Consider the following 24,554-nt stretch of genomic DNA (forward strand, 5'->3'; position numbering starts at 1 on the left):
ATGACTCTTATGTGTGGAAAATCAGTGTTAAAATGCAGAATTCTTCAATTAACTTTATTTCTTTCCTATGGGTGTATTCACTACAATGCAATGGCCATTGTCCGTTGGTAAAGGCCATTCAAAGGTCCTTAACAATCAAACAATCAATAATGACTATTACACGTTAGTGAAGAGACCCATGACTATTCTTGTATGTGTCAATCTTGTTGACAGTGCTTTAGAATTAGAGTGGCGCATAGAAGCCCATAAGAAAGAGGATACAATTTTGGTCCCTCCATGTTGTTTGTCAAGAGAGCTGATACATTTGGGAAAGCATGAAGGAATTGGATGAGTTTCCTGGTGCAGGACTTAACAAATGGGGCATGCAATCCAGTTGTACTGGACAAAAGAACACTAATGCAGGGGAGGCCAACTGTAGCCCTCAAGGGCCACCAACAGGTCAGATTTTCAGGATATCCCTGCTTCAGCACAGGTGGCTGTCATTGAGACACTGAGCCACCTGTGCTGAAGCAGGGATATCCCTAATACCTAGCTTGTTGGTGGCCTTAGAGAACTGGAGTTGGCCGAGATTATCTGCACTACACTTTAAAAAAATAGTGTACATTTAAAAAAGATCTTCTAATTTAAATACACACCCAAATAAAGCAAATTATGGCAATTTCACTTGAGTGCTATGGGGGCCAATGCAAAACATTTTTGGCCCATATGGCACTCAAGGGGTTAGTTGAATTTGTCAGAAAGACCTCTGTCCTTTCTTTTTCCTTTGCTAGTTTTCCTTTCCACAGCTTCCACCTTCTCTCTGGTGCTTTAACTTTTCTTCCCTGCTCGCGTTGCGTGATCACATTGCCTTAAGGCATTGATTGCACCCATAGACCGCGCGACAGCAGGATGGGCGGTGCGTGAGGAGTCAGTTCAAACGGATTCCTCGGCGTGACGGGCACGTCACGTGAGCTGTTCACCCAATTAGGGCAAACCTGCTCCATGATGTCACAGACACGTCCCCCCACGGTGCATCTACCTTGTCCACATAAAGCTCCCGCTTGACGCGGGTGATGTCACTCACGCGCACACCTCCTCGCGGTCTTCTGCTGCATGGACGCAGCCTTACCTTCTCTCTCCTCGTCACAGTTTGCAGTTTTGAAAGTCGAACCCACATAACATTCCACAGCATGGGATATAATTTACATCTGCGGCACGAAAGTCGTTCTAAGTGCTGCACTTTCCAGAGCAGCTTCTTCCACTAACGATGTGTCCCCCACAAACTCCATTTAAATTCAGTGTAGGGCAGAAGTACTGGTTTCTCACCAGCAAGGATTTGTTTGGTTGCCAGTGGCAAACAGACAATTGGAAATTTTGTGTACTACAACATGTATGATATAAGGTACAGTATATGAGGACTTTGTGGAAGTGAAAAATGTACATCTTGTAAAGTCGAAGGAAACACATCTTATTTGTTCTAAGTGTTGCTAAAAGGAGTACAGTTCACATTATCTGACTGTTATTGAAAAATAAGGAAATTGTCTTTTTTTTTAAATGGCGTATTCTGTGTTTTATGGCTAACAAGTAAGTTTGTTTTTGGTGTTCATATACAGTGACTGTTGACGCATCATATCATTGTAATACTGGTCTAGGACAGGTGTACATTTCCCAAATATAAACGTTTAGCTCTTTAACCTTTTCTTCGCTCTAAATTTTGTGGGAACAGATACAGCCTTTATGCGGTGCCAAGTACATCCTTCTGACAAGCCACTGTCAGCAATGTAGTTTGCCAAGTGCAACTCCTGTGCAGAAAGCAAATTGAGCCATGATCACTGCATGTGATCAAACTTTTCAACTTCTCCATGCAATGTCTGGAAGGAGTAAAATGGTCAGCTTCACTAGATAGTATGCTCAAAGAAAAATTCACTTAAATGCACACCACTAGCAATTAGAGTATAACTTTTAATAGTGTTACTTAAAACATATATTACCGATTGTAAGTGTAACAGTAATTAAGAAATCAAAATATCAATAGCGAGACGAAATACCAATATCCCCTACTAAATAAACACTCAGACACAGCATAATACTTGTCAGGTGGTAGGGAGTTAAAGGTTAAATTCATTTCTGATGGAAATCACCATCAAAGAACAGAGACAAAGCTCAGTAATTCAACTATAAATACTGGTGATCTAAAGACCTCTAAAGGCCCGCGACTATCGGGCAGTCACAGATCCGGTGGTCCTGGACCCACAATACAGGCACAATACCAAGGTACGCTTCCTGCTTCTCTCCTGTTCTGACAGTCTGATAGTACCCAGCTGCATAGGCTCATCATCTGGAGGAGACGGAGAAACGAAACTTGTGGCCAACCGAGTCTTCGGGTTCCTAACAGCACAGCACTTCTCAGACAGGCACCTTGCATTCTGGGATCGATCCATATGCCAAGAGAAATTAACTCCTCAAGGTCCTTACGGTTAGCTCATCTTTTAAGTGCTCTGAGAGGCCCTGCCAAAAGGCCGCTACTTGAGCTTCATTATTCCAGCTGTTCTCAGCCGCAAGGGTACGAAACTCAATGGCCTATTGGCCTACCATGCGAGTTCCCTGGTGAATCCACAGAAGTGAAGCTGAAGCAGATGATACATGTCCCGGAGCGTCAAACAACAATTTTGAACGTACAGATGAAAGCAGGGGAGTCACTGATCAGGGGCGATTCCCCCTTCCAAGCCAGTGCCTCGTCGGTGAGAAGAGAAATGATATAGGCCACCCGGACTCAGTGCGTGGTGAACATGGACGGTTGTAATTCAAATTGGATAGAGCATTGATTAAGGAATCTCCTACATGCCATAGGGTCCTCCCTTTACCGTAGAGTAGTCGGGATCCAAGGTTCTCTGGTGCAAGGAGATAACGGAAGCGGTATTGGAACCGCATCTGCAGCCTTCAAGTCCGGCTGATGTGTGCCAAAGTGGGTAAGTAAAGGTCTGCACCGCTTCACACATCTGTGCCAGTTGTGGTTGATCGTGTAGGGCGAGACGTTGCTCAAGATCCCCCAAGTATTGTCCTTGCAGGGTAATGGCTCATCCTACCTCAGTGGTGTCCATGTTTGGGCTGGGTAAAATGTAACGATGCTTGTCTCAAGCCGGAAACGGACCTGCAGGGCTAAGGGAGGAATATGAAAGAACCGACCTGAGCCGAGGGATAGAGTAGTGAGTCGTAAGCTGAAGGTCAGGGCTGGCAGCAGAGTTGCGTAGTTGGTGAGAATGCAGAGGTCGAGGCAGGTGGAAGACACGGGTGGTCGAGGTAGGTAGCCGGGTCTGGTAACGAGGAAAGCAAAAGGTAAGTGCGTTGCATGTACTCGACGTGAACTGAAACTTTGCTCAGCAACTTCCTGCTTACAGGGCTGTTCTTTTTTTAAGGAAGCTGCCAGGAGCAAAAATGGAGGATCCTAGCACAGAAGCAAAATTCCGGTCCGGACTCTGAAAACCCAGGACGGATTTTGCAAAATCTCATAGCCATCCCCTTACCTTTCACAAACCACTCGCCTCCTTCCCCCTTACCCTGCACAAACAACTCACCTCCCCCTCCCCACCCAAACCACTCACCTTCTTACCCCTTCCTATACAAACCGCTTGCCTCCATTCCCATCCTTACAGAAAAACCTACAACGCAAAAGCTGTATCCTTTTCCCCACACCAAGCTCTCTCAACTCCATCTCCTTCCTTCTAATAAAAAAAAGCCCTCATGAGGGTACGAGAAGAGATTGGACAGTTACTTCTGAAATAAGGCTCTTAAACCAGTGGGCCAAATATGGCATCTGAAAGGCCCTAAACTGGCCCTTAGATCTTCTGCTCCTATTAATTTTATTTACTCAAGCATCTAAGTGCAATTGTTCACACAGAAACTCACTATAGAACTGCAGTGATAAAAATAGATGGTACAGATGTTATAAATACTGTACTTGGAAAAAAAATGTTAAGTTTTTTTTGTATAGATGTGCAAAGGCGTCCCTCCACCCACTGCTGCAGGCATGTATTTGCTGTCTAGGCACAGTCTCTTTTGGGGAATCATAAGTTTCTATCCACTATGTTAATGTTACATAGTCTTAATATGCCCAGAGGAAGGGCAGTGCTGCGGCCATGGTTCCTCACATGTTTCCTCCACATGGGTTATTCCTGTCCTGGGCTGCTGTACACTCTGTGACTGGGAGGACATAACCTTTTTGGCCTCTTGCCCTCTGCCCAACGCATTCTAAGTTGGGCTACGTTCGATTAGCCAAAGTTCCTATCGTTACCAATTCTATCTTCAGCCGCACTTGACAATTTGAAGGCAGAATACCTTTAATTGACGTGTGGGGGAGTAGTTATTTTGCTCAAGGCTTTCAACCTGCCTCGCTGCAGCAGGCTGCTGTGTTACTCACCAAGCTTTGACTTCAAATATTTGCCTCCTTTAGTAGCCCCAAAATCATAATCCACCCCTCCCCCTCTTCATATCTTCCAAAATCATATGGGCCTCTTACACCCTATATTGAGTTGGGAACTTACTTTGTTAACCTAACAAATCTTTATCTACAGTACGTACACACGCAACAGATTTATATTGTAGTACACTTCTGGCACTTCTATTTATAAATCTTTTCTTATCCAGCCCTTTGGAAAATTACTTAAAGCACTGCTATAAGATATTTTAACAGGTCATTGTGACAGTAGGGGTAGCTGGCATCACACAATAAAGGTAAAGCCCAACTAGCTACCCCTAAAAAACAGTGCAAGCTGGCTGTTTAATGTGTATCTCAGCCAAATGTATTTAATGTCTGGGGTGGAAAAGTAAAATAACTTGTATGTAAAAGTGTTGTCCGTAAAGCCTTTATTCCCTGTACATGCAATCCCCCAGTTTAGTGATCAACATTGTTCTGTGATGTGATTTGGGAATCAGCCCTGTAAAGTGTAAATTGGGTTATGTTACTGTAAGTATTGTTTCTATGGAGGGAGACTCGGCAATTCACTCAGCTGAGCTGTTCCATAGAAAAGATATGATCAAGACACAGGTGTCAAGATATTTGGTGAGTGGGGAAGAGTTGATAATCAGGTCTTGCGATGGGCTCTCAGGAAGGAGAGTCTTGCAGACTCTGTGGCTCCTACCCAGTGGGAGCACGCCCCCTCCTCTGGCTTTAATGGCACAAACTCAATCCGTGCCCTGGTTAGCCAGCAGTCCCTGTCCCATGTAAAGGATAGCCACAGATGGCTATATAAGGCCGCATTTATAGTGACGGCGACAGCGATGCGACGTCACGTCAAAACAAATGTATTGATGCTGTCGCGTGCGCTTATTGTAGGAGCGACGTGATGACTTGGTTGCGATCGCTGGAAGTCACTTCTATTTGATTTTTCCTGTGACCGCAGCGTGACGTCAGTGTCGCCATCACTATCGCTGGCACAATAAGCGCGGCCTAAGGGGCGCTGCTGATCAGAGCACTAGTCTATCTGAGAGACATTCTGGGAAGGAGTTTGGATCTTGACTGTGAGCAGCTGGAGATACATGTCAGAGGGGCTGCTGTGTGTTCAGCACTCTGATATCCTGGCCGAAAAGCAGACAGGGCAAGCCTTCTTGAAACAGGCCTCTGCACGTAGTGAGGCTAGAGTCTTCCACGCGGATCCCCAGTTTGGTGAGTGTATGTCATGCTGTGAATTTGCTGATTCTGCCACAATAAACTGTTTATTCAATTACTTTGTCCTGTTCTTGGTGATAGTGATCCCTGGAGGTTTTTGGTGTTAAAAGTACTGGTCTCCCTTGACAACCATTTTCATCCCAAGTAGAAATCCCACCAGTGACTTGGGTTTGAACCCACAGAATCCAGTATCTCTTCACAAGTGTCAGACTTTATATTTATTTTTTGAGGACTTATACGTTTTTTTTTTTTTCCAAATTACTATTTTGGGAGTTTTTTGTAACTAATGTTAATTTGTTTTGCGTATTGGTTTGAGTACAATCCTTTTGGATTGAATTACCTTTTTCATTTGATTTTTTTTTTCCCAGTAGTATTTTTGAAAGAATGCTTTGATTATAACATGTAGAAGATATCTTTTTGTTACTATAACCCTATACAGATTGTGGACCCTATTTGATCCTCTTTGGATCACCACTGTTAATAATCATTTGGTTCAGTAATACTGATAGTATTGTTGGTACAACCAGTGTAGAACTGCAAAAGTACGTGTGTTTAAGGGGGTAATTCTTTATAGTCTAATGCTGCCTTTTGAAAATTGAGGATTTCCAGACCAAAGCAGCCGCAGCAAACTATATAGAATATAGCCCTAAATGGTGTAGAAAGACAGAATTTGATGGCTATGAAGAACGACTTGGCCTTCCCAGCCTGACAATTTTCAGAATTGTTGCTAAACCTCACACCCTATTTGATCCTTGACTTGCTTTCATATTCAGGATAGCTGTTGGTCTATCACAAAAAGTTTTGTGAGTTTATCTCATGAGTCCACCACCTCGGTGAAGAACCTCCTCACACTGAGCCTCTCCGCCTTCAACTTCAGAACATGACCCCTTATTCTGGCACTTCTCTCTCTGAAATATGCTTCTCTCTTGTACCTTGTTTAAACCCTTGACTGTTTTTATCACTCCTCTCTACTCCTCCACGCGTTGCATGTTGAGGTTCATTAGCCTTTCCTGAAATTTTTTATGATTGTAGACCATGCATAATTTTATTTGCACAATGTCTAATTTATTTATATTCTGCAGATATGGGGTCCATATTTGCTAAGCAGTCAAACGCTATAAGACACATTCTGGCAGTGGAAGTGGCACTTTACAGTCCATTGGAGGGTGCTTTGTGGCAGAAGACTGCTGTGTAAATTTGGGCCTGTCTCCACAACTGAACACAGGTGAAGTCTTGGTTTTACCAACAATCTATAAAGTGGCATCTCTACCTCTGTCCTGCTAATTCTTCTCCCTATATAACCTAGCATCCTGCTAACTGTCCACTGTTTTGTTACATTGCTTTCTTACTTTTACTTCTCAGATTAAATAATGACTCCCAGGTGCCCCTTCCTTCTGCTTTAGTGGTTGAGGCCTCGTTCAGGATGGAAACAGTTGCGCTGGCGCTCCAGCACTGAGCCCCACGACGTCACAGAGCTGTTTCGCCCTCATTGGGCGAACAGCTCAACTGATGGGCTTGCGAGCAGCAAAATCAATTTTGCTTGCTCGGAAAGCGGCCCAGCAGGCCCGCCCGCTCACGCAGGCCACATACATTGTCGCAACGTGTCCAGCGTGAGTGGCGCGCCCATTCGGCGCCACCCTGGTCGAGGCTTTATGGTGCCATGCTGGACTATGCTGCCATTAATCCTTTTTTTTAATATTGTAGTTTCCACATTTTTTTACCATTCACTTCATCTACCTAAATCAAAAATCCTTATGATCATTTATTTACCCCACCATGAGTTATCATAGCTGTTCCAGATCTTTGTGGCATCTGCATGTAGTTCTAGTAAAGTGCATGGGGAAGGGGAGGATCACTACAGATAACATTTTTCAGATTAATTTACATATCTTAATTTCTACCACAAAACTGTACATGTAACCAATGCAACAATTAATTTGGTATGATCAAATTCACCTGTTTTAAAAATGTGGATAGATTGAAAGCATGAGCATATTTTTCCTAATCTCTAGGGTATAATTTCAAGGCTTCACTCTGAATTCCAGAAGGGACATTCACACGGAGGAGATAATTAATGATTTGCCTGCTTGTACTTGCTATTGGTAGTTTTCCTAGTACATTGTTTGCTTCCTCATTGGTTTCATCTGCTGTCAATCCACAAAATACATCCATTCCCACTGGTATCGTGGCAGCACCGGGAGACACCACGTAAATAAATAATGGACACTTGAAGCACCTGCAATTCTTGTATTTGTCACAAACTATAAATTGACGTCTGATCTAGGAAGAGCTTTCCATGTGGTGACCTTAAATTGTGGAATTTGTTATCCGCAGTAAACTCAAGGAGTAGTAAGGGTGAATTGCTAAGAGTTTGCAGCTCTAAAGGTAAGCTTGTAGTTCGTTGTGCCAAGCATGGTGTTAGATTTCAGCATGTGCAACAATGAGCTGTGGTTTACAATATGAGGATTACACAATAGGCTTTATAAGACTAACTATATAAGACTTAATAAGACTAACTTCTGTGTGTGTTTGTGTGTTTGTGTGTGTGTGTGTTTGTGTGTGTGTGTGTGTGTGTGTATAATGTATATAATTTTTTTTAATTCTGTGGTTTTATTCTATCTAATTATCATTAACAGGTCTAAGAAAATTATTGTTCTAGCTAGATGACTAGTTTCTTTGAAACAAAACCAATTGTGAACATTTGTGTTACATCTATTGTAAATGGAAATTGCAACTCATTTGACTGAAAGCACATGCACACGTTTCTAATTGTGAAACCCATTCAAGTAAATGTAACACAACTTTTGCCCATTTTTGTAAATTGTGTATGGTCTTATTTTGTATAGCGAAAAGTGAGTTTCTTCTCTATACAGGGTGTTGGTAACTTTACTTGGTGAATTAAAACAAAGAATTAAATGGAATGATATGGAACTGCACACAGAGTGCTGTGTTACGAATTCTGTATTACAGCAGTGGGAAAAAGAGACCAAGGGATGGAAGAATTGTCAAGAAAATAGTTGTTAATATTAATTGTTGAAAGGTTTTCATTCTCACAGCAGGATATTTTTATTCTCGGGACGCAGTGTGAAATGTAGCAAGTTTCATCGAAGAGCTATTGTTGAATTCATATGGTTACGGTGGAGTTTTATAAACCTGTAAACGTCTCTTTAAACCCATGCCAAATAACCTGATTATTTCTATAAACCTAATTAAAAATCAGAAGAGTAGTTAAGAGAATTTTTGCAATTGATAAATCATGCTGCTATTATCACAGTGAGTTTGCTATCCAAATGTATGACTTTTTTGATAACACTGTTATAGTTATATAATAATTATTATTAGGTGTAATAATTTTTAGTATTTTCATCTTTACTAGAGTGCATAAAAAAATATCTTTCAGAAAATTAAGTAATGCAACTAGCAATACCTCCAGGCATTCGGGCCATTGAGCAGTTTGGAACATATAATGTATGGGATTTTGGTGGCACGGATGGTCATGGAGAATCAATATAAACCTTGACTAATGGATTTACAGTTTTAAAAACGTACGTTCAAAGTAAAGTTGGTGATTGGAAGCAATACATAATATATAGGTAGGTGTATGTTGTGGCACAGAATAACATCCAATAGCTGTTTGCCCTTTTGTTTTTTATCCTGTTGCTCTGGTGGTACAATGAAAGGGGATTTGAGAATGTTGGATGATTGTAATGGTTGGAAAATTGTTTAAGAAATGAGGCTGAAAACTGGTGTTGTCATTTGGCACCATAGCCACTCGGAAAGCTTAAGGGTCTAGGCGACTAGTCCAAGAAGGCACAGGCCGTTCCTGAATATGAGATAGTTGTGGAAGTTGAAACTGATAATTGAGCTGCCACAAAAAAGGCGTGTGGTAGAAACATAGCATTCGATGGCACATGTGAAGGAAGCACTTGGCCCAACTGGGCTGCCCATTTTCCCATCTGCTGTAAAACCTCAGGCCCGTGACTTGATTTTATAGTTATGATGGGTTTAGGTCTGTCCGAAACAACATTTTTTTAATCCCCTTACTCTGTTAGCTTCTACCACTTATGCTTGCAGGCTCTTCCGTGAATGCACCACCTTTTCCGTAAAGAAGTACTTCCTCACATTTTCCCTCGGTTTGCCACCATCCAGCTTCTGGACATAACCATTTGTTCTAGCACTTTTCTTGTACTTTGTTGAAAGTATTTTATTTTAAACTTTCTATCACACCCCCCTCTCCCGTCTCTCTTTCTCCCGAAATTTACGTATTGAGGTCCTTTAGTCTGTTCTGGTGCATTTAATGATGTAGATACACATGGGGTGGGTAACTCCAGTCCTCAAGGACCACCGACGGGTCAGGTTTTAAGGATATCCCTGCTTCAGCACAGGTGGCTCATTCTTTGACTGAGCCACCTGTGCTGAAGCAGGGATATTCTTAAAACCTGACGTGTTGGTGGCCCCTGAGGACTGGAGTTGCCCACCCCTGTGAGAGACCATGCACCATTTTAGTAGCCCTTCTTTGCACAATCTGTAATTAAGTTGCAAAACTGAACACTAGTCTAGATGAGCGAAATAAACACTTTATTAACCTGCATTTTACTTTTAATGATCCCTCAAGTAGTTCAGGCGAATATTAACGAGGCAAGGTAGAAGAGATGTGAAGCATCAGTAATCAGAGAGAATTCCATACATAACATATAATGATAATCAGGATGACAATGGAATGTCCTGGAGGATTGAATAAATGTGCAATAGGAAGGATAAGTGTCTAGTGGAGTCCACTTGACCACCACAGCTTAAACACAATAAACACCCAACCAAATAAGCAAATCCGGAAATAAAGAAGCACAGGTGTCTATATATATATATATATTAGGGCACTGCGGCCCTTTACCTGTGTGCTTGCACAGACATTCCAGACATCAGGGTCGTGCAGCCCATCCAGATGAAGATACAGCAAGTGATAAAGTGCTCTGTGCACGAAACGTGTAGGTGCGTTCGTGTTGTCCTGTTACTGTTGTCTAGCCTGCAATAAACCAGACCTATTGCTACATTGGAGTGTGCGCTTTTTTTCCTATTTTTCCGGTTCTACTGGGAGTTGGATTTCTTTGGCAGTGCTATCCATCATCCATCTCTACCTTGCTGAATATTAACGAGGTTCTGATGATATCCGTTCCAAAAAACACGCGAGTGTACTTAGTGAGTGTCCTTAAACCGGGGTATGCCTGTATTGAGCTCATTAAAAGTCTGTGTAATCTCCAGAAATTCTAAAATGTTGATTTTGCCCAGGAAAATAGGATTGCATTTCACAAAATACCTTAAGTAAGACACTCTAATAAAAGGCATTTATAGTAAATAGGCATCGGAGCCTATAAAAGGATGTTTAAAAGTTATATTACATGTATTCATGTAAAATTAAGGATTGTTTTAGGTGTTTTTGTTTGAGTGGTGGTTGCCTTAAAAAAAAAAAAACATAAACACAAAGTTTTAAATTTAAATTTTGTAGTTATAACCGTGGCAAGCGAAGACTTGTAAAAGGTTCGAATTCCCTTATTTTAGTTAATGTCATTTGATGTGTTTATCAAGACCTGCCCTGTCTTCCCCATGCAAAGTGACCTTGTTCTTGTTCTGCGGGGTCCTCTCACATGTTGGGTGGGCAGACAGTGGAAGAAGCAATTGGAAATAAAGTTTTCATTTAGTGCAGATTTGTCAGAGAGTAGAAATGTAACTTTGTAGGATATCTACAGTACATGCATTAAACCACTTAGATTAATACAATTATGGAATTGTGTAATATTTCAAATAAAACCACACACACACGCTGTGAAATGTGTTTTCCTATTAGGGATACATATACTGTATATATTTATATGGGATGTATATTAGGAACGGTTTCCCTTATCTGTTCAGCTCATGAACAAGTTAGAATTTTAAAGTACATTCCTTTTTTCGTAAATAATCTAACAATCTTGTTGTCTTCCTTAAACCAATATAGCCATGCATTAAGAAAAGAATTGGCTTTTGTTTTTCTGTATATTAAGCACAAGTGTATTTTCATCGGGGCCTTTGGATAGGGACTGTTTGTCAATCAAGAGCTTCCTCTACCCTTCTTAAACTGGAAGTAATTGTAAAGCAAGCATGTCAAACTCAAAGGCTAACACAGGCCAAATAAACAAGGTTTAAGTTTATGTGGGCCGCAAAAAAACAAAAACTTAAATTTTCATAGAAACGTAGGTTTATTTTGAAAAGTTTGTGTGTGTGTGTGTGTGTGTGTGTCTCACTAACCGAACCAAAAAAAAAAAAGCCAGACGTGAATGACTTCTGAACCCATTAACCAGTGTCAGGATGCCCCCTCTTAACAATTTCCAAAGCCGCAATCCCGCCTGGGATCTTACCTGATCCGCAGTCCCTCAAGGTACTATACTGGAGGGGAGGTGTTCCCTACCTGTCTTCCGATGTCTCCCGTGTGAGAGGTAGAGAGAGAGAGAGGGTGGTTGCCTGACTCATCAGGCCTGTTGGCGGCCCTGTCCCTCATTCTCTCTCTACTTCCCCCCCCCATTTTCTCTCTCCCTCCCCCCCCTCCATTCTCTCCCCCCCCTCCATTCTCTCCCCCCCCCCTCCATTCTCTCCCCCCCCTCCATTCTCTCCCCCCCCTCCATTCTCTCCCCCCCCTCCATTCTCTCCCCCCCTCCATTCTCTCCCCCCCTCCTTTCTCTCCCCCCCTCCATTCTCTTCCCCCCCCATTCTCTCTCTGACCTGCACAGATGCACACAGCCACTGACCTACAGACACTCACACAGACAGACCAACAAAGACACTGACCACACACAGACACCCACACAGTCACTGCTGGCCTGCACAGACACACACACAGCCACTGATACACACACACAGCCACTGATACACACACACACAGCCACAGACACACACACACAGCCCCATCTCCCCCACACACACACTCCCCCCCCCCCACACACACACACACACATTCCCCCCACACACACACACTCCGCCCCCCCCACACACACACACTCCCCCCCCACACACATGCACAATCCCACCCCGCACACACACACACCCCCACACACACACACACCCCCCCACACTCCCCCCCACAACACACACACTCCCCCCCACAACACACACCCCCCCCCCCCCCCACACACACACACAAAGTGGAGTACAGCGACGGATGTGAGTGACTGGAGGGGGGGGGGTGGCGGGGGACAGAGGAAAGACCTGCTTTTTGAGCCTCCCTCTGCACCCACCGCCCGTCAGCGATCGCGCACCACCACTGCCCGCCCCCATGCCCATCTCCTGCACCATGCAGACCGGGGGCAAAGGGAGCGCCAAGGGTTCAGGGGGGGGGCGGCAAAGGGGGTGAGCGCCAAAGGGGGTGAGCGCCTCTGCCCCGGGTCCCTGTGGCTGCCCGCCCGGCAGGGGACACTGCGCAGCAGGCAAAGGAGCCAGGAGCGTGAAGGCAGAGACACACTCACCGTGTGCTCTGCACAAAGCGGAAGCCCCGCCCCCGGCTTCCTCTGACCTGCCTGCGACCAATCCCCTGCATCCCGGCCGGCATTCTAAGCCCCGCCTCCTTCATTCAAACCCATGCGGCCCTTCATCCAATCCCCTGGCAGCATTCACTCACACAGAGAATACTTACCAGCTGCCGCATCCTCCTCACCGCCGCCGTAACCGGGACACATTGGCTGGGCCGCACAGATACTCGTTGTGGGCAGCATGCGGCCCGCGGGCCGCGAGTTTGACATGCTTGTTGTAAAGGGAGAGGGACATATGGTTTCCTGTGCAAACTCTTGCAGAACACAGTGACAGACAGAGGAGAGTAGCGAGAGGAAATCAAACCCCTTCCATGCCTCGGCTAACTTTGTTGACCAACTAACTTAAAATAATACTTCTACGTGTCGGATTTTGGTTAAAGAATAAATACATGTCAGTGCAATTAGTAAAATTTGGTCTTAAGCGGGATTATGCCTGTGAAAATTTTACAATTAGTCTTTCTCATAATATATAAGATGGCCAAGCTTCTTTTTTTGTTATTTTGTTCTCTCAGGCGTGCACATAAATAGGAAAAAACTTGTGAGCGGACCACTGTCCTCACTCCCCTCCTCCTCGCTCCCCCCTCTCTTAATCATTCTCCCCCCCGCCCCATCCTCATTCTCTCCCCCCCTGTCCTCCACATTCTCTCCCCCCACCCCCTGTCGTCCTAGGTCTCCCCCCATCTCCTCAATCCCCCCCGTCCCTTCTCCACACTCCCCCAACCCTTCTCCTTACTCCCCTCTTTCCCCTCTCCTCACTCCTCTGTCCCCTGACCCACCCTCCCCTAATAATTTTACATGGGGGGTGATGGGAGGCCTCCGGTCCCATTGCCTGCCGAGGGATGCTTGGGCCCCCCAGGCTGGGTGCACCGATGGAATGGAGGGTGGACGCCGTTCCAAATGCTGTCACCTGCTCTATAAAAATAAAAGGGACAGTGACGTAAACTGCCATATCATGTGCCATAGAGATACTGTTTTTATGTGTTAAGCTTGTAATATTTATATACAGTTGTGTGAAAAAGAAAGTACACCCTCTTTGAATTCTATAGTTTTACATAGAACATAACAATCATCTGCTCCTGAGCAAATACAACCTCAGATGAACAACAACACATGACATATTACACCGTGTCATGATTTATTTAACAAAAATAAAGCGAAAATGGAGAAGCCATGTGTGAAAAACTAAGTATACCTTATGATTCAATAGCTTGTAGAACCACCTTTAGCAGCAATAACTTGAAATAATCGTTTTTTGTATGACTATCAGTCTCTCACATCGTTGTGGAGGACCCACTCTTCTTTACAACGTTGCTTCAGTTCATTGAGGTTTGTGGGCATTTGTTTATGCACAGCTCTCTTAAGGTCCCGCCACAGCATTTCAATCGGGTTGAGGTCTGGACTTTGACTGGGCCATTGCAACACCTTGATTCTTTTCTTTTTCAGACATTCTGTTGTAGATTTGCTGGTGTGCTTGGGATCATCGTCCTGTTGCATGACCCAATTTCGGCCAAGCTTTAGCTGTCGAACAGATGGCCTCACATTTGACTCTAGAATACTTTTGGTATACAGAGGAGTTCATTGTCGACTCAATGACTGCAAGGTTCCCAGGTCCTGTGGCTGCAAAACGAGCCTAAATCATCACCCCTCCACCACCGTGCTTGACAGTTGGTATATGGTGTGTGTGCTGATATGCTGTGTTTGGTTTTCACCAAACGTGGCACTGTGCATTTTGGCCAAACATCTCCACTTTGGTCTCGTCTGTCCAAAGGACATTGTTCCAGAAGTCTTGTGGTTTGTTCAGATGCAACTTTACAAACCTAAGCCGTGCTGCCATGTTCTTTTTAGAGAGAAGAGGCTTTCTCCTGGCAACCTTTCCAAACAAACCATACTTGTTCAGCCTTTTACTAATTGTACTGTCTGGGACTTTAACATTTAACATGCTAACTGAGGCCTGTAGAGTCTGAGATGTAACTCTTGGTTTTTATGCAATTTCACTGAGCATTGCACGGTCTGATCTTGGGGTGAAGTTGCTGTGACGTCTACTCCTGGGAAGATTGGCAACTGTCTTAAATGTTTTCCACTTTTGAATAATATTTCTCACTGTAGAATGATGGACTTTAAATTGTTTGGAAATGTAACCCTTCCCAGATTGATGGGCAGCAGCAATTGCTTCTCTGAGATCATTGCTGATGTCTTTCCTCCTTGGCATTGTGTTAACATACACATACCTGAATTCTCCAGACCAGCAAACTGCTAAAACTTTGGCTTTAATAGAGGTGGTCACACTTGCTGATGATCAATTAATCAAGGGCATTTGATTAGCAGCACCTGTCTGCTACTTAGTATCTTAATTCCTATGAAAGCAGTAAGGGTGTACTTAGTTTTTCACACATAGCTTCTCCATTTTATTTTTGTTAAATAAATCATGACACGGTGTACTGTGTCATGTGTTGTTGTTGATCTGAGGTTGTATTTACCTAATTTTAAGACCTGCTAAGGAACAGATGATTGTTATTATGTCCTGATATATAAAACCATAGAATTCAAAGAGGGTGTACTTTCTTTTTCATACAACTGTACATATTTGGGCACTAAATTGATGGGCAGATGTCATACTGTAAGCAATTTCTGGTCCTTCAGGATTTTGATTGGGTCAGCATCAAATCCTGTTTTCATTTATCAAATGTTTAAAATTGTAAGATGGGTTCTGCTGTTGGAGATGGCTGTAACACACACAATAAAATGCAGTATTGATTTTACTCGTATTGAAAGAATTATATTGTGTATTGCAAGTTCTGTATGACAAATAAATACAATTCTCTATTTCCCCCCCCCCCCCCCTTTCCCATTAGGTACCAAGTCTGGCGATGATTTTGCTTTATATTGGATTACTGATGGTGGCTTTTTTAAGTAGCCACGTGGAAGGAAAAAGAGATGCAGTACTTTACTGTGGAGGTACGTAAAAGTCTAATGTCTCTATTGTTGAGAAATAGTGTAGTGATTTAAATAAGCAATGTCCCAAAAACCAAGACAAACAATACTTGTTAAATGTGTAAAGTTTGACAATGCACATGTCTCCCTTGGATACAGGGACATTATTTCAATGATAAGCATCATCAATAAAGTGCTTTATTTTACTTTCATTTTATCAAGCCACCTATGCACTTTATCCTCAAACTATTGTTTGTTAATATAGAGGTTGTAGCTTCCTCCTCTGGCACTATTTTTGCAATTGATTCTCCTTGGTAAATACAGAGGCATACAATGTATTTAATACCTTAATTCTTTAACTCCAATAATTTGCCTGCCCATCTCACACTGAAAGGTCCTATATTCTCTTTTCTAATCTTTTTGTTATGAAGGTACTTTAAAAAGGATTGCAATGGAAAAGTAAGATCAACCCTAAACAATTTTTTATTTGCTAATTTGATTGCCCTTCTGCAATTTTTGTTACATTCCTTATAATTCTGATATGATGCCTCCGTCCCTTCAGACTTTAAGTATCTAAACGCCTTCCTCTTCTTTTCCATTTCCTCCCCTACCTGTTTATTTAGCCACATTAGTTTAGACTTGTTTCTTTTATATTTATTACCCGAGAGTGTGTGTGTTTTTCTAACAATGTTTTAAAGACTGCCCATTTATCGTCTACATTTTTCCCTGCAAAAACATACCAATGTATTCCTTGTATTTTACTCCTCAGTTTATTAAAATCTGCCTTTCTAAAAAATGTATTTGTTGAACCCATACGTAGACGGTTTTCACTATCCGTTGTTTAACTTTACGACAAACGGATTATCCGACGCGTCACTATGCATTCCGCAGAACGGATTATATGATGCTCGCCGCCACTCATTAGCATGGGATTCGTTTTACGACGCTTTCACTGCCCGGCACTTGTTTCCGGAACTAATTCCGTCGTATAACCGAGAACCGCCTGTAATATGGTTTTTGATGATTTATTTCAAATGAGACCGTGTCATGACCACTGTTTCCCAAATGCTCCCGGACTTGAACATTTGTTATTACTTCTACATTGTTTGTTTGATATCATCAAATCCCAGTTTTGCCCCTCTCCAGGTTGGTACCTCAATAATTTGGGTAATGTAATTGTCTTTAAGTACCCCCAAAAACCTGTTTCCTTTCGTTGTAATGCTAATCTCATTGCTCCAGTCTATCTGGATAATTAAAATCACCCATTATGCAAACATGACCTTGTTTTGATGCCTTCTCCATTTGCAAAAGTATTTTGGCTTCCTTTATCTCACAGATATTTGGTGGTTTATAGCCTATCCCTACAAACATTTTCTTTATACTTTTCCCCCCCCTGCTAATTTCAATCCACAAGGTCTCTACATTTTCATCATTCCCTTCATAAACATCTTCCCTTATAATAGATTTTAGATCCAGTTTAACATGTAAACGTACTCCACCTCCTCTTCTATTTGCTTTATCCCTCTGAAAAGGGAATAACCCTCTAAATTTACTGTCCAGTCATGAGTGCTCCCTTGTAGCTATTAATTCAAGCTCCCCAATTTAATGTCAGACTTCTTGCATTGTTTTTTGTTACCACTCTGTACTATTCTCTTATCTGCTCCTGGCTTTCTACTCCAATTGGATTTGGTCACTAGACGTTTACTAGTATTATCTGTATTTGGGGTTTCTCTCTTCTTGACAAACTTCCTCTCCCCCACCCCCCCTCAACTTCCATGACCCTACAGTATTTCCCCATTCGTACCTATTCTGTCTAGTTAATTACTTCTCTTGTCCCTCCCCCTTCTCCCTAGTTTTAAAACACCTCCAACCTTTTTAACATCCTCCTCCTTAGCACATAAGATCCCTTTTCATTGAGGTGCAATCCATTCTTACCACAAGGAGACCACCTGTCAGAAAAGGAGTCTAAGTGCTCTAAAACCCAAACACACTTTCCTACACCCATTCTTTTTTTTTTTTTTTTTTGCCATCCATTAACCTCCCTAATCTCCAGTTGTCTTCCTGGGTAGCGCATGGCACTTATACTATTTGGGAAAATACTACCTTGGAGATCCTTGTTTTAAGCTTGCGGCCTAGATCCATGAAACCATCTTTAAGGACCCTCCATCTTTTCTCCAACTTTGTCATTGGTACCAATGTGTACCAAGACCGCCAGATTAGTTCCAGCCCCTCCAAACAATCTGTCCATTCGATCCGCAGTGTGCCGATCTTCAGCCCCCTGGAGATACAACAAACTGTTTGGTTCATGTGGTCATGGCAACAGATTTTACTCTACGCTCCTTATAATGTAGTCCCTTACCACAATAACCTTTCTTGTTCTCGGAGTATCCCGAGTTCCCTCAGTGCTAGAGGACCTATTCCCCTGGCTGGCAGATCTATTGGTATGGGTCAGCTCACAACTGGCCTGCCTCTTCCCCCTGCTTCCCCTTCTTATGATTACCTAACTCAACCTGGTCCTCACTCTCAGCTCTGCCCTCGGCACCACTAGTCTAAGCCATGGCCTGCTCAGTGAGCACTAAACTCCTTTCGAGATTGTCAATGTCCCTCAATATTGCAAGTTGCCTCTTCAGATCAGCAAACTGAGACTCCAGAGAGCATCCGATCACCCTTCCCACAGCCGTATGCTCCCTGAAACAGCTGTTCCATGTGCACATACATGTGGCACAATGTGCATTGAGTGGCGTTCTCAAGCTTACTCATTGTTGCACTATTTATCAAGTACCAACAATTTACTGTAGTTCTATATACCTATATTCCTTGTTCTAACTCCATACTTAATACAAAGTGCACTTGAAATCATACTGCAATTTAGTCACACAGCTCAACACGCAATGTGCGTGGGAACATTTTTTTTTTTTTTTTTTAGTCCAGGGCTGCATAATAGCCTTGTTTAAGAAAGAGAACTTCAAGAACATCCAACCTTATATAACGAATATAAAAATAAAGTACAAATGTTTTGCTGAAACCGCAATGTACAGCGAGCCTGAGAATAAGTGTTAATCCTATGAAATGTGGTAAATTATAATAAAAAGAATGTTGGGCAACTTTTTTTGTAATCTTGTTTTCTGCTCAAGTTTAGCATGTAAAATTTAATAAGTACAGCAGGATCAAAAAGTACTGAGGAATTTTCTTAGTATGCACAGATTTAGCTATAGATTTATAAACCTACATATGGAACCTTGTTGATTTAATGGTCTTTGAACAAGTTAACATCTTAAAAGCGGCATTGAAGCCCATATGTCACATGCAAAGGTGCCATGCTGACCCAGCCATAGTCTTAAAGGGGCAATACCATACCATCATACCATCTAATGTCTGATCTTCCTGAACCGTTTCTGAGGACTAAGGCCAGGTCGTCCGCAGCAGGGACAAGAGCTGCCCCACAATGGGGCCGAGCCCTCTGCGAGGGGCGGCCATCGCGTTGCGCTGACAAACTCCTGCTCTCAAGAAAATTGAGATCAGTAGTCGTGACTGAGAACAGGGCCGCGCCCCCGTCTTTCCCACCCCCTTCCCCCGTCTTTCCCACTGCACCTCACTGCAGACCAGGGAACTCGGCTGCACGTGCAGCGCAGGCAGCGGGGCCATAGCCTAAGGAAATTGCTGTGTCAGAATGATTTATAGAACCTGAATAAAGCATAAGATCATTGCCCAAATCTTTTAGGTGAATCCCTAGATAGTCACTCTGTTGTATTATTATCATTTTACGAACACAGGAGTGAAGATTGTTTTTTATATGCTCTATCTTTGACGCTGTACCTCTGAGGTGAGGGAGAGGAGGAAGGTGGTTAAGAAAGCCTGGATATGTGCGGCTTGCAATAAGCCAGGATATATGCGGTTTTTAGTAAGCCAGTGCTTGAAGCAAAGAAATTATGCGAAGAGTGCTTATGTCTGTGGCCAGGTCCCCAATGCTAAGATTTCTATTATCTTATCCTGGATGAAGGATACGGTCCCACATTATGGCTTAACGGACCCAGAATAGATCAAGGTCCCAAACAAGCCTTGATAGGGGAAGAGCATCTTCGACAGAGGAGTCTGTCATGCTATAGCGGTACCAAGGAGACGTTTTCCAAGATGTATCCCTTCTATTCACAAGGACATAAAAAGTTGGTCAAATTCCTTGAAGGTGGACGCTACAATCGCCCATATTGGAAAGACTACATTACCAGTGGAAGATGCAGTGGCGTTTTATGACACATTTGGATTGAAGGATGAAGTCTCCTGAAGAAATCCTTTCTGTCAGCAGCCTCATTTTTCAGAGCCGTAAGAATGTTGAAAACAAACACAATCCCTTCCAAGCGCTTACCCGGACACCCACCACATCATATCGGATATATTTGTGTCGAAAGGAGTGCAACTGGGTTTGACCAAATCTATTCAACAAAAGACAAAAATACCCAATGCTACATCCAATATGATAAAAATATATAGTAAAATACTTAACTGTTCGTCTTCTCAAAAATAAGGGTAATTTAGTTAAACTCTCTGGCCAAAGCGTTGTAAGCCTGCAGCCACGTCACGGCATGACCTGTATGTAGGTCCTAACACTACTTTTGACAATTCTCATTTACCTCTGCAATGGAGGGAGAATGGTCTCAATAGACCAGTCTTCCACAGGTGCATGGGAAAAACCTGCTACTTAAAAAGTCTGAGATAAAGGAGACTTTGTTACATCCTGTGATCAAATAATGCCCAAGCCTGCCACCAAACGCCAAGGTAAGTATCAGAGGCAGGTCCCTACACTGACTGCAACTAGTGTTATGTGAATATGCCCCAAATGGGGTTAAAATGTCCAAGCATATGCTTATATATCTAGTGCTGTTAAAAACTGGTGAATACCAGCGAGAACACTTACTGTACATGTGAAGTGAATGGTGGTAATCCAGGGACCATACTGAGAAAATACCTAGAAAAGGGAGGGGTTAGTCTCCCACAAGTTGCTTATACATGCACTTGCAGGCAATTAGGCCAATTATATTTACACCTTAATAAGGTGATGAGGTCACTCATCTCCAAACAACCGTTACCAGTTGACAATTTACACACAATCCCTGCAAGACCTAACCCCAACACCCACCACCAACACCCACCACATTTTTATATATATATAAATATATATATATATATATATATATATATGCAGTGTTCGACAAACCTATACATTTGCTCGCCCCGGGCGAGTGGATTTAACCCCCGGGCGAGTAAATATTGGCCCAAGCAGCACACGTTTGGTACTAGGTGGCGAGTAGATTTTTTTGTGTGGCGAGTAGATTTTTTGGTGATTTGTCAACCACTGTATATATGTATATATATATATATATATATATATATATATATATATATATATATATATATATATATATATATATATATATATATATATATATATATATATTGGTGCCATTACTGTCCTCTAGGGGCTGAATGGGGCAGTTATTGGACTTTTTCATCACAAGCACTTATATCATTTATCTAATTCAGTGTGGTTGCGGTCAACATATGTTGGTCGCACCACTAGGTCCTTGGGTATTCGCTTCCTGGAGCATAGGAGAAATGTCTTTAAAGGATTAAATACACATAGTATTTCACGACACTTTAAATCCAGACATAATCAGGATCCCAAGTCCATGACTATCATGGGACTTGAGAGCATTTCTCCTAGTGTTCTAGGGGGCGATCGATTCAAGACCCTCTGTAGACGGGAAACATTTTGGATCCACCAGTTGGGCACTCTGAGCCCTGGTGGATTAAATGAATGCCTTGATGTTAGCACGTTGGTCTGATTGCTTCAGATGGGGGAGCCCTCCCTGGTCTCTGATCCCCTCTGTAGTCCTCTGTCATCCATTTGTCCAGATCTCTCCTAGACCCTTTCCTGATCTTGGTAACTGGCACTCGATACATGTAAAGTATATTCACTTATAACCATCATGTGTGTTATACACTGTCCTGTTTTATTAAATTTTAGGACTCATTCATTTTTTCATATATATATTTTTACATTTTTATTATAATATATTTTTATTACAATATATATTTCTTTATATACATCCCTCATTATATGCATACACATGGTTTTCTCAATATATATAATTATAATATGTCAACACGTATCACTTAGTAAATCCCCACATATGTTTGGTTCATTAGTTATTATATGGTAATATATGTTATTTTATTCACATATATACACAAAAATTTTAACACTTCGTATATTATACGCTTAACACATTAGTTAATTAATATTATTTATTTTTAGTCCACATACACCATTTGTCCTCTCCCTCTCTTCTTGAAAAGATTTGCCCAAAAACAATATTAATATGAATCTGTCACATTGGTGCTTTGTTGTATAGTTGTGCATATATAATCATGTGTATACATGTACACATATATATGTATATGTGATCAGATATGAAATTGGGTAAACTTATTGACTGTGTTTTAAATATTAGGTTTGTCTACCTCTCCATCTATCTCCTTGTTTTGTATTTAATGTAATTCAGTCAATATTATATGTTTTGTAATTTATGTTACAATCAATGGATTTTATTTATTAACTTGTTGCAATGAGTATATAGAGTTTTAGTTCATTATGATCACATTGTGTTATTGTTATGTTGCCAAACATTGAGTCTATGTTATAACCTTCAGTATAGACATTATGAATATCCACATCAATTTTTGGAAACCACCATAGACACCTTTTTATATATATATATATATATATATGTGTATATTTATATATATTTATATATATATATATATATATATATATACAATCGATTTATAGTCCTAATTATTAAGAGAATATATATGCAATAATACAATCAATATATCAATTTCCAAAATTGGTAGTGATACTTTAATCATTACAATGTTTATCTCCTTGTAATATCCACAAAACAGTTAAGTCCACTGATCACATACAAGTTTGGTCTAATTCTTTAACATTGTATATACAGTCATTATCGTGGTTTTTAACAGTTGATTAAGCCTTCCTCCAAGTAATATCCCGTTCAGCTGTTTCTAGGGGTTGCTAGGACACGAATTATGTATATATACTGCATGAGTTCAGCCCCTTCCCATCACCCTTTGAAAAAGTCGCCCGAGAGTGATGAAACGCGTCAGGGAGCGTCATTACGCATTACGTCACGGACATTACGTCACCACGTTGCGCATGAACAGGCCGGTTCGTGTGTGTAACAGCTTGAGGCCATACAGCTAGGAGATCTTCTGAGGACTTCAACCCGATGCCGGTATACTTTATCTACACTTGGATACTATCCTGATGATCACGGATCGTTCACTATCCAGAGACTGACATCAGAGACAAGCAAAGACAAGTAAAGATACCGGATGGTGGTGATTTATTCACGACATGCTTTTAACTTCCTTACCCTTGTGAGTGTGATTCTTTCCCCCCCCCCCTCTCCTCCTTTTATTAAATATACAGTTATACACTATGGGGCGTGCGCTCTCTTCTCTTTCTCCTCTATATATATATATATATATATATTTATATATTTATATATATATATTTATATTGTTGTGGTGCCATCGCTGTCCTCTAGGGGCTGAATGGGGCAGTTATTGGACTTTTTCATCACAAAGAGTTAATTTAATCCTCCTTGGATAGGCTATTCAGGTGATAACTAATGAAGCTAATCAACCTGTTTTGAATAGCCAGGAAGTGTCCACAAGGAACGGAATGGGAAGAGCAAGGTGCGCTGTAGTAGCACAGTAAGAAGCCAGTTGTACTGCAGTACTCATGGGACCCATAGTGGAGTCCTTGCAAGGAAGGCAGCCGCTGTGAAGAGACAGTTGAGAATGGGACTGAAGTGTATCCATGTTCGTAAGATGAGAAAGACATCACAGGTTATCCAGCAACACTCCCAACGGAGTAAATTAAAGGGACAAGAAAGAAAGGCCCAAGCCTACGAGTCTGCCGACGGTAATAGAGCGGCATCATGGGGTGCACTTAGGATTGATAATACCCCACCCAAATTGAAGTTATAAAGATAAATGAGGTGAAAACCAACACTAAAAGTACGCGGATGGAAAAAGGTCCAAAAGCCATCACCGCTAAAGCGGAGTTGCTGTCTTCACAAGAAAAGGCCAAACAGGCTCTGGTGAGTGAACGCCATGACCTAACTGAGGTCTTGGTTCTTCTACAGGGTAAGGGAGACTCTGAGCACAAGAGGAAGAAGGCAGAGATAGCTGATAGACAGCAGGATGCTCGGGAACATTTGCAAAAGGGGACACAACAAAGGCGGAGCTTCAACCCTAGACTCAGGACGGCACAAGAGAAAGAGATAGCGAAGGATGAGTGTTCAGGCCCAGATGGCCTGGTAATTACCCCAAAAAGA

At 42.1% G+C, this 24,554-nt stretch overlaps 1 protein-coding gene across 4 annotated transcripts in view; it reads left to right on the forward strand.

Annotated features, from left to right (window-relative positions):
* Positions 1-24,554, forward strand: part of CNPY1 (canopy FGF signaling regulator 1) — a 122,219-nt gene that overhangs the window by 15,923 nt on the left and 81,742 nt on the right. For 2 of the 4 annotated variants that reach the window (XM_075587864.1, XM_075587867.1), the window contains exon 2: positions 16,053-16,155. In XM_075587864.1, the coding sequence (XP_075443979.1) occupies positions 16,053-16,155 (103 nt within the window). Of the gene's footprint in view, positions 1-7,843; positions 8,030-9,149; positions 9,238-16,052; positions 16,156-24,554 lie in introns of those variants that run through there. The other 2 variants (XM_075587865.1, XM_075587866.1) reach the window with 2 other exon arrangements.

The sequence above is a fragment of the Ascaphus truei genome, chromosome 2 (assembly GCF_040206685.1).
Source record: "Ascaphus truei isolate aAscTru1 chromosome 2, aAscTru1.hap1, whole genome shotgun sequence".
NCBI classification, from domain to species: Eukaryota; Metazoa; Chordata; class Amphibia; order Anura; family Ascaphidae; genus Ascaphus; species Ascaphus truei.